At 58.3% G+C, this 9484-nt stretch overlaps 1 protein-coding gene across 1 annotated transcript; it reads left to right on the top strand.

Moving 5' to 3' along the window:
- Positions 1–745: 745 nt before the first annotated feature.
- Positions 746–7713, top strand: LOC143640715 (podocalyxin-like protein 2). Its single transcript, XM_077108349.1, has 4 exons — positions 746–1016; positions 5010–5785; positions 7035–7109; positions 7528–7713. Exons 1-4 carry the CDS (start codon positions 872–874, stop codon positions 7711–7713), a joined length of 1182 nt encoding a protein of 393 aa, XP_076964464.1. The 5' UTR covers positions 746–871.
- The last annotated feature ends 1771 nt before the right edge of the window (positions 7714–9484 follow it).

The following is a 9484-nucleotide window of genomic DNA, read 5'->3' as shown; positions in this document are numbered from 1 at the left end:
GGTAGAACAGTCTGAATGGTCCTGTTTCTTTTGGGGCCAGTCGCGGTCTCAGGATCTACCACCCCATAAGGTGGTGGTGGAGGTCAAAATTCAGACACTGTTTGCAAAGCATTTACCTCATGATCCCAATAATATTAGATTTTTTTTTCTTGTACTGAGGATTGAACCCAGAGGCACTTTACCACTGAGCCACATCCCCGACCTTTTTAATTATTATTTTGAGACAGGGTCTTGCTGAGTGGCTGAGGCTGGCCTCCAACTTGCAATCCTCCTGCCTCAGCCTCCAGATCAGCTGGGTATACAGGCATGTGCCACCATGCCCAGCCCAGAGGGGGCCAAGTCAACTGAGTCCTCTGTCCCCTACCATTTCCCTCTATCCCCCCTTAGCCACTGTCACATGGAGGTCTGAGCAATTGGTCCTTTTTTGAAATGAAGATGGCATCTTAGAATCCTCGGGCAGCCCTTGGGTATTCAGAGATGTCATCGAAATCCCCGGCCTCTAGCATCTTCTTTGTGACAGGTGATGGTTAGAGACAAAAATCTAATCCCAGTGGCCTGGGAGGCTGAGGCAGGAGGATCACGAGTGGAGGCCAGCCTCAGCAGCTTAGCGAGGCCCCGAGCAACTCAGCGAGACCCTGACTTTAAATAAAAAACAAAAAGGGCTGCGCGGTGGCTGAGGGGTCAAGCGCCCCAGGGCCGCCCTTGGCCTCTCCTAACGTCCGGCCTTTGTGTCCGCACAGGAGTGTCCCTGGGTTCCCATGCAGCCGGGACCGATGAGCCTGGCCCCAAGGGCCTCACGTCCACCTCTCTGCTGGACCTGCTGCTGCCCACCGGCCTGGAGCCGCTGGACGGGGAGGAGCCCAGTGAGTCCATGGGCCTGGGAGCCGGCCTGGGGGCCCCCGGCTCGGGCTTCCCCAGCTACGAGAGCGAGGAGTCCCGGATCCTGCAGCCGCCTCTGTACTTCTTTGAGGAGGAGGAGCTCAACGCCTCCAGCCTCGACCTGGGGCCCACCGCAGGTAGCGCTTCCCGCCCTGCGCATGCGCGAGCGTGGGGCGGCCGCAGGGGCGGGGGCGGGCCCCTGCCAGCACCCCCTGTGACCCCCACCGAGGTTCACCACAGTGCCCTCCGCGGGACACCAAAGCTAAGTCTGCAGGAGTCTGTGCTTCTTTAATACTAACCACTCTTTATTTAGTGAGGCCCTATTCTGTGTTCCCTACTTTTTTTTTTCTGGTACCAGGGATTGAACCCAGGGGTGCTTAACCCCTGAGCCCCATCCCCAGCCCTATTTTGGATTTTATTTAGAGACAGGGTCTCACTGAGTTGCTCAGGGCCTTGCTAAGTTGCTGAGGCTGCCCTCCACCTGGCGATCCTCCTGCCTCAGCCTCCCGGGCTGCTGGGATGACAGGCGTGCACCACTGCGCCAGCCAACTACTTTCATTTGCATTATGGGTAATATTTGACACACTCATCTTTTAAGCTTGACAGTGTCTTTCTTTCTAGATGTTTCTAAACATTTTTGCCTGTTTTTCTTCGCTTTATGACGAGTCTTTGCGTCACTGAAATATGCACTCCTCCCTTCCTTCTTCCTCTAATCTACCGTAATTGATTATGGCGCATGGTGTAAGGTGGGATCTCATTGCCCTCTCCCACTGAGACCTGTCGCCACGTGGACCCATGTGGAAGGACTATTAAGCAGTTTCCCTCCAGGGTCTGGGAGTCCCGGTGGGAGAGGCCGCTGCGCCTCGTCCTTCCTCATGAGGCCGCAGGGGGGCGCTCGGGAGCCCCGCTACCTCCCTGGGTCTGCTGATCTCCGTGGGCTGCCCCAGGTCTCCTGAGGAGAGTCACTGTCGTTCCTTGAATCTGAGCCATGTCGCCATCTGGAGGCCTCCCCGTGTCTGGTCTGTTCCTCATCTCAGGTCTGCACACTCCTCCACGCCAGCCCCATGCGACCCTGCAGAAAAACTGACAGAGCCCCCCTTTTTTAAATTATTTTTTTGGTTCCAGGGGTGCTGAACCCCTGACCCCCATCCCCAGCCCTATTTTGGATTTTATTTAGAGACAGGGTCTCGCTCAGTTGCTTACTGCTGAGGCTGGCCTCCACCTAGTGATCCTCCTGCCTCAGCCTCCTGAGCTGCTGGGATAAACAGGCATGTGCCCCTGCGCCCTGCTTGGCACATCATTTGGGAGTGAATTTTTCTTCTTTTAAATGTCAGAGCAGATCTACAAAAGCTGTAAAAGCAGGCGTGATTAATATCTCGGTTGTAGCTAAGGACACTGGGTTACAGAGATTTTAAAGTGACACTGAATCACACACAGGCAGAGCGAAGTCCCAAGCCTGAGGTTTCCGCTTCAAGGTCGGCTGCCCTTTCTTCTGTGTGAAGTCATTGGCTTCAGAGGGCTTTAGTCCTCCCCCTCTGTAGTGAAGTCTGGAGGCACCAGATCATCAGGACGGCCGTCTGCCAGACCTGGAGATGCCCTGGGCACAGCAGACCCTCTTTGGACTGTGTCTGTGAGGGATGGTCCCCAGCTCTGGGCCATCGCACACTTACTGGGGACGATCACCAGGAGCGATGGGCAGATACCTGTAGAGCCAAGTGACAGGAGCATCCAAGGAATCCCTTTTACCCACACACTGGAGAAAAAGCAAGCCCTACAATTTTTATTTTATGCTGGTAATACAGAGCAGATTAAAAAAAATTAAATGCAGCCAGGCATGGGGTGGTGCACCCCTGTGATCCCAGCAGCTCGGGAGGCTGAGGCAGGAGGATCGCAAGGTGGAGGCCAGCCTCAGCCACTTAGCGAGGCCCTAAGCAACTCAGCGAGACCCTGTCTCCAAATAGAATATAAAAAGGGCTGGGGACGGGCCTCAGGGGTTAAGCACCCCTGGGTTCAATCCCTGGTGCCCCCCAAAAAATTAAGTGCAAATAAAAGAAGAAAATAAATTTACCCATAATCCCATCTCGCAGAGTCATGAATGCTGCATGTTGGCGTCTCTCTGAGGGTTTCTGTCCCTTGTGGCAAACGTGTCTATAAAATAGGCCTTCAGCTGGTGCCAAAGGTCATCTGTGAGAGGGTGGCCATCCTGGAGGCCGGGAGCCCGCTCTGCATCCCGCCTCGCCAGCCCAGGGCACGCCTCTCATCCCAGCAATCTGGAGGCTGAGGCAGGAGGATCGTAGGTTGGAGGCCAGCCTCAGCAGCTGGAGGCGGGCTGTGGCTGGAGGAAGTGGGTTCCTGGAGGCAGCACCTTTGGGGTGTATATTTGTCTTCTTTATCAGTGCATCACAGTAGTGGGACTCTCTGTTCCACATCCAGGACAATTCTGGCCTTTTCTTCTTATGGTGACGTGAACTGAACCAAGGGGCACTTTGCCACCAGCCCACGTCCTTAGCTCTTTCATTTTGTGTTTTGAGACAGGGTCTTGCTAAATGGCTGAGGCTGGCCTCCACCTTGCGATCCTCCTGCCTCAGCCTCCCAGCTGCAGAGCTAGGGGTTTAGTGTCACCAATGGAGAGAACACATTTACCAGGACCCTCCAACACTTAAGATACAGGCGTTAGGACCTTAGGAATCATGGATTGCGACATTCCCATGTGATTTGCCCCAAACCCCAAGCCAGAGGGGTTAAGGGGCTTACAGAAGTGTTGACAGGTCAGTTAGTGGCTGAGTCCCCCCATGGCCAGGTACTGTTGTCAATAGCATGACCAGTGCCACCAACGGGGTTAGAGGAGGAGCCAGACACTGGAAGGTGGCCGGGGGTGGGGGCGTCCAGCTTCGGAAAACTCGGCCTCCAACTGAGCTGTGGGGGGCGCTGGCCTCCAGGATCTCCCCAGCTTCATGGGGTCAGCGGGGAGCGCACCCTCCACACGCCTGGTCCAGTCTGTCGACTGAGACGGGCTCTTCTGGAAGGTCCCCAACTCTGTCAGTGCCCACGTGCCCCCCATGAGCCAGGGCTGGCTGCTTCTGTCACCAGCCCCCAACAGGGGCCCCGATTCTCCCGCAGGGGCCTCTCCTGAGGTTTTTCTGGTCATCGCAATTGCTGTCACCTACATTGCTGTCCCAGGGACCTTCAGACATGAGATCTCACAGTGTAACGGACCCTTCCTTCCTCCTCCCTCCCTTCATCCCTCCCTTCGTGTCAGTCTGTGTGGCTGGCTGGCTGGCTGTCTGTCTCTCCCCCAGTGCTAAGGATGGATCCTAGGGCCTTCCACATGCCTGGCCACCACCCTACCCCTGAGCCCTGTCCCCAGCCCTTGTTATATTTTACTTAGAGACAGGGTCTCACTGAGTTGCTCAGGGCCTTGCTAAGTGGCTGAGGCTGGCCTCCACCTTGTGATCCTCCTGCCTCAGCCTCCCAAGTCACAGGTGTGCACCACAGCACCCAGATATGCACTGAATTTTATTTTTGAATCGATCTATTATAAAGTTCTTACTTATATTGAAGTAAAGAATTTTTATCCTTTTATGTATTTGTTTTATGGGTATAATTTCATATTGAATCTGAAAATATTAAGATGTTTTCCTTTTTTTTCTTTCTTTTTTTTTTTTTTTTTGGTACCAGAGATTGAACTCAGGGGTACTTAACCACTGAGCCACGTCTCCATACCTTTTTTATGTTTTATTTAGAGTCAGGATATCACTTAGCTGCTTGGGAGGCTGGGGCAGGAGGATCACAAGGTGGAGGCCAGCCTCAGCAGCTTAGCAAGACCCCGAGCAACTCAGGGAGACCCTGTCTCTCAATAAAATGTAAAAATGGCTGGGGACATGGCTCAGGGGTCGAGGGCCCCTGGATTCAATCCCTGGGACTAAAAAAACCAAGAGCCAGACCCCTGTGTTCTGTGTTCACCCTGCCCTCCTCCCCAGCCTCATTTCCCACTCTCGCCGCACATGACCAAGACTGATGCGTCCCTGTCCCTGTAGGCAGGTGATAGCTCTTTCCTGTCGCTCAGCCCTGCCCAGTGGATCCCAGTAAGTCCGGGTTTGAAGAAGCCAACGCACTTTTCCTGTCTCTAGACTACGTCTTCCCGGACTTAACGGGGAAGTCGGGATCCCTGGAGGACGCTGACCAGCCCCAGGACCTTCTGGGACTCCCCTCTTCCTTGCCCAAGATGAACCTGGTGGAGCCTCCCTGGCACATGCCCCTGGAGGAGGAAGAGGAGGAGGAGGAGGAGGAGGAAGAGGAGGAAGAGGAGGAGGAGAGGGAGAAGGAGGAGGAGGAGAAGGAGGAGGAAGAACAGCTGCTTCCTGTGAGCGGACCCCAGGCGGAGGCCACCACGCAGGCACCAGACTCTCCTCCCAGGGGCAGCAGCAGCCAGGCTCCGGGGGCCACCAGACCCTGGCAGGAGGACTCTGGGGACCAGGCGTCATCGGGCGTGGACGCGGAGAGCAGTGCGGAGCCCAGCCTGTCGCCACCCTCTGTCACCCCACGCACGGTGACCCTGGGGGACCAGGACTTGTCCAGCCAGGAGGACACGGCCACCATGCTGCCAGCGGCGGGACTCGGGGTAGAGTTCGAGGTCCCTCCAGGACCCCGTGAAGACGCCACTGTGGGGGCCCCCGACTTGGCTGGCCGGCCCGGGGACCTGCCGCCCCTGGCTCCGTCCCCTGCAACCAGAGCCCCAGGTGAGGGTCACCTCGACCCTAGGACCTCAGCCTCTTTCCCACCAGCCCCCCAAGACTCGGAGCCGACCCCTTCCCCTGCCACCCTGGGGCCAGACACACCCAGCCAGCAGCCACAGAAGGGCCCGGTGGCCGCAGCGCCCTCCAGGACCCCCTGGGACTCCACACAGGTGAGGGGCGCATGGGCCTCGGCTGCACCCTGTGGGCCTCCCCGTCACCCCGGCTGGTGCAGTGGGGCAGGGCCTGTCAGGTGGGGCTGTCCCCAGAGCCCCAGGGAAGCCTGGGACATCGCCACTCCTCACGGCCCAGCCTGGGGCGTGTGCCACACTCGAGCGTAAAGACCTTGGGAGAGGCTTGGTGGCCCCTCCTGGTTTCCACTGTTCAGGAGGCTACTGCTGCGCCGTGGCCTCTGGTGTTGCTCCTAGGAGAAGCACAGCAGGTGGCTGGCCTGCGCCCCTCCACCCCCGGCCTCCAACACACACCCACAGTTTTCAGAAGGGAAGGAAGGGGCCAGGTTTGTGGTGGGGGGACCAGGGATTGAACCCAGGGCCCAGGACCCCTGAGCCCCTCTCCAGCCCTGTTTTGCATTTTATTTAGAGACAGGGTTTCCCTGAGTTGCTTAGAGCCTCACTTTGGCTGAGGCTGGCCTCTAACTGTGATCCTCCTGCCTCAGCCTCCTGAGTCACTGGGATGACAGGCGTGCCCAGCAGGGGTCTGTTGTAGGCAGCTTTTTTGCTGCTGTGACTTAAGATCCCTCCAGCACAACTGCAGAGCAGGACAGTGGACGTGGGGCCCAGGATGTCCCAGGTCCTAGTCCACAGATGGCAGCCCCACTCTTGGGCCGAGGGGAGGCAGGACATCATGGAGGAGGAGTGTGGGGAGGGAGCAGCTCCCATGGGGACCAGGGAGCAGGGACTCTACGCTCCAGGGACAAATAGAGACCCCAAGCCACGGCCCCAGGGCCACCTCCTCCCCACACCCCACCAGGGGCCACCAGGGGACCCCCAGGGAGCCATTCAGTGCTGGGGTTCAGGCCTCACACCCCTCACTCCTCCTCTGGACCTTCCTACATCGTCCCCACGGGGGCTCTGGGGACATGTCACAGCCACACCAGGATAGGGTCTGCCTGTGACCCACAGACCCGGCAACCTGCCCCCAGTCTCTGAACAGGCCCCCGCAGCCTGGCCCCAGGGACAGTTCCCCTTTTCTCTGAGGCGCCCTCAGCGGGTCTCTGAAGCCACCTGGGTTTGTGGCTCCTGGGCAGAACCAGTGGCCTGTCACCTTGTAGAGGTCGCCCGTCCCACTTGGCTCCGCAGACCCGCAGCAGCCGGTGTCTTCCGGCTTCCCACAGGGTGTCAGGTCTCTGTCCCCCGGGACACCTTCTTACTGCGGCCACCCTCTTTCCGTCTCCTGGTCCAGGTCATCTGCAAGGACTGGAGCAACCTGGCGGGGAAGAACTACATCATCCTGAACATGACCGAGAATGTGGACTGTGTGAGTGGCCGGCCAGCGCATGCGCAGAGCGGGGCGGGGTCCCAGGGCCAGCCTGACCCCAGGACCATCAGCCCCGTCAATGCTACAAACCCACAAACAAGGACAAAACAGACTGGGAGGGAGGGAGACAGAATGCTTTTTGCATTTTAAGGTTTCTAAGGGGTCTTTCATTTTCTCCCTTTTTTAAACATATCAGGGATTGAATTTAGGGGCCCTCGACCCCTGAGCCCTGTCCCCAGCCCCTTTTTATATCTTATTTAGAGACAGGGTCTCGCTGAGTTGCTCAGGGCCTTGCTAAGTTGTAGAGGCTGGCCTCCAACTTGAGATCCTCCTGCCTCAGCCTCCTGAGTCGCTGGGATGACAGCTACTGCATCCAAAGGCTTCCTTACCATTGGCTCTGGGCACCCATATTGAGAAGGGAGTTGTCCCACTCTTGAAAGGCAGCACTTCTGTCACCTTTGGTGGCTTAGAGTCGAGGGCTGACCGGGGCTCCCTTTGGGTGGCCGGGGGAGTGGCTCTGCCTCGCCAGCAGCCCTGGCTGACCTGTCCGTGGCAGGGCACCCAAGGGCGAGCTGAGCGACCCGAGGGGGGCGGCCGACTTTAGAGGTTGGGAATGTGGATGTAGCTACTTTGCACATCCAGAAAGAAGAGGAGCTGGAGGGCCTAGTGGCCCTGGGACCAAAGAAGGGTCTCTTCCCCAATGTGACTTGGTGATCTGTGTGCCAAGAGGCCTCCAGCCCCAGCCTGGGCCCCTGCCACCGGGTTCCTCTTTAGGACCAGACCCTAGTTTTCATTTCACATGGCGTGACCATGCCTGGGCCTGGTCAAGGACAGGGACAGCTGTGCAGAGCGCCCAGTGGGCAGAAGTCCAACCTCCAGCATCTCCGCCCTGTCCCCAGTTCCAGGGGCCACTTTTTGACTTTGACTTGCAAAGGCTGTTGGAAGGGATCGCACGAGCCCAGGGGGCGACAGGGTGTCCTAGTGCGAAGGGTCATTCAGGAGCTCAGCGTGGCACCAGAAAAGTGGGAGCATGCCAGCTTCAGGGGGTCCCCTGGGGGTGCCCCGTCGGGTCTTACTAAGCCCCGGGGCAGTTCGGCGGGCCGGGGAGCGAAGCCCGCGCCCAGCGCCCTCGCCCAGCGCCCTCTCCCACCGCTGCAGTCGCATGGCGAGGAGCTGCGCTTCGTAGAGAACGGCTGCCACGACAACCTCACGCTGGACGTGGCCAGCGACAGCCAGTCGGAGATGCAGGAGAAGCAGCTGAGCCTGAACGGTGGCGGGGCCATCAACGGCCCGGGGAGCTGGAGCGCGCTCATGGGGGGCAAGCGGGACCCCGAGGACTCGGACGTGTTAGAGGAGGACACGCACCTGTGAGCGCGGGCCTGCGAGCCAGGCCGGGGCCTCGCGCCCGCCGGGGTCCGCGCCGGGATGGAGCAGCCCGGCCCCGAAGCAGACCGCCGCGGAGCCCGCACGCGCCCGCGCCCCCTCCCCGGATCGCGACCCACGGCCAGGCCCTCGACGCGGGGCTTCTCCCCGCTTCCCCCGACTCCACACCGCGACCTCGGCACAGCTCCCCCTCTCCCGGCCCCGCAAACCCCGGCCCGCGGGTTTCTCTCAATAAAAAGAGAGAAAACAGAGTGAAACCTAAAAAAAAGAAAGCAGTCAATAACCCTGCAGCTTCCAGGAATAAAGAACAGCGGGTCCTGTGACTGCAGGGTTATTGACTGCTTTCTTTTTTTTTTCCCTTGTGATGCTGGGGATCAAACCCAAGGCCCTACCACTGAGTCCCAGCCCTTGCTCCACCCTCTTTTTACTTTTTATTTTGAGACAGGGTCTCACTAAATTTCTGAGACTGGCTTTGAACTTGCAATCCTCCTGCCTCAGCCTCCCAAGTAGCTGGTATCACAGGCGTATTTTCAAATGTACCAGAGTCCCAGGGCTGGACAGCATTTAGGGTGGGGCAGTAGGAATGGGTGATAGTGGCTGTGGGGACACACATCCTGGACCTGGGCTCTGCTGGGCAACCCATGTCTCTGACAGCAATGCCCCTCCTCACACTGCTCCCACCAGACCTGAAGACCCCTCAGAGGTCCGAGCCCCATCTGGGCTGTGGGAGGGGAGTCTGTGGCCTCTGAGGTATCTCTTTCTGGGGGATTGCAGTCCTTCTCCTGAGACACAGGAGCCTTGGGGTCAGAGCAATGCAGCACCCCTTCATGGTATGTGACCCTTGGTATTTGCATGTAATGTGGGGACCAGTGGCTGATGGGGTAAGTGGATGTGGGTACATCCCATTTGTCTCAGATCACTGTCCCCCTTCTGGCCTGGGGCAGGAGGCTGTGACCCAGACAGGTCCCACATCTTCCAGGAAGGTTCCATGT

Source organism: Callospermophilus lateralis, unplaced genomic scaffold (genome assembly GCF_048772815.1).
Source record: "Callospermophilus lateralis isolate mCalLat2 unplaced genomic scaffold, mCalLat2.hap1 Scaffold_578, whole genome shotgun sequence".
NCBI classification, from domain to species: domain Eukaryota; kingdom Metazoa; phylum Chordata; class Mammalia; order Rodentia; family Sciuridae; genus Callospermophilus; species Callospermophilus lateralis.
This window is presented reverse-complemented; position numbering and strand designations above follow the sequence as displayed.

Coding starts and splice junctions, on each gene's coding strand:
- LOC143640715 (XM_077108349.1), top strand. CDS start 872: ATGGGCCTGGGAGCCGGCCTGGGGGCCCCCGGCTCGGGCTTCCCCAGC. Junction 5,786..7,034: donor CCCCCTGGGACTCCACACAG/GTGAGGGGCGCA, acceptor CTCCTGGTCCAG/GTCATCTGCAAGGACTGGAG. Junction 7,110..7,527: donor TGACCGAGAATGTGGACTGT/GTGAGTGGCCGG, acceptor CATATTGAGAAG/GGAGTTGTCCCACTCTTGAA.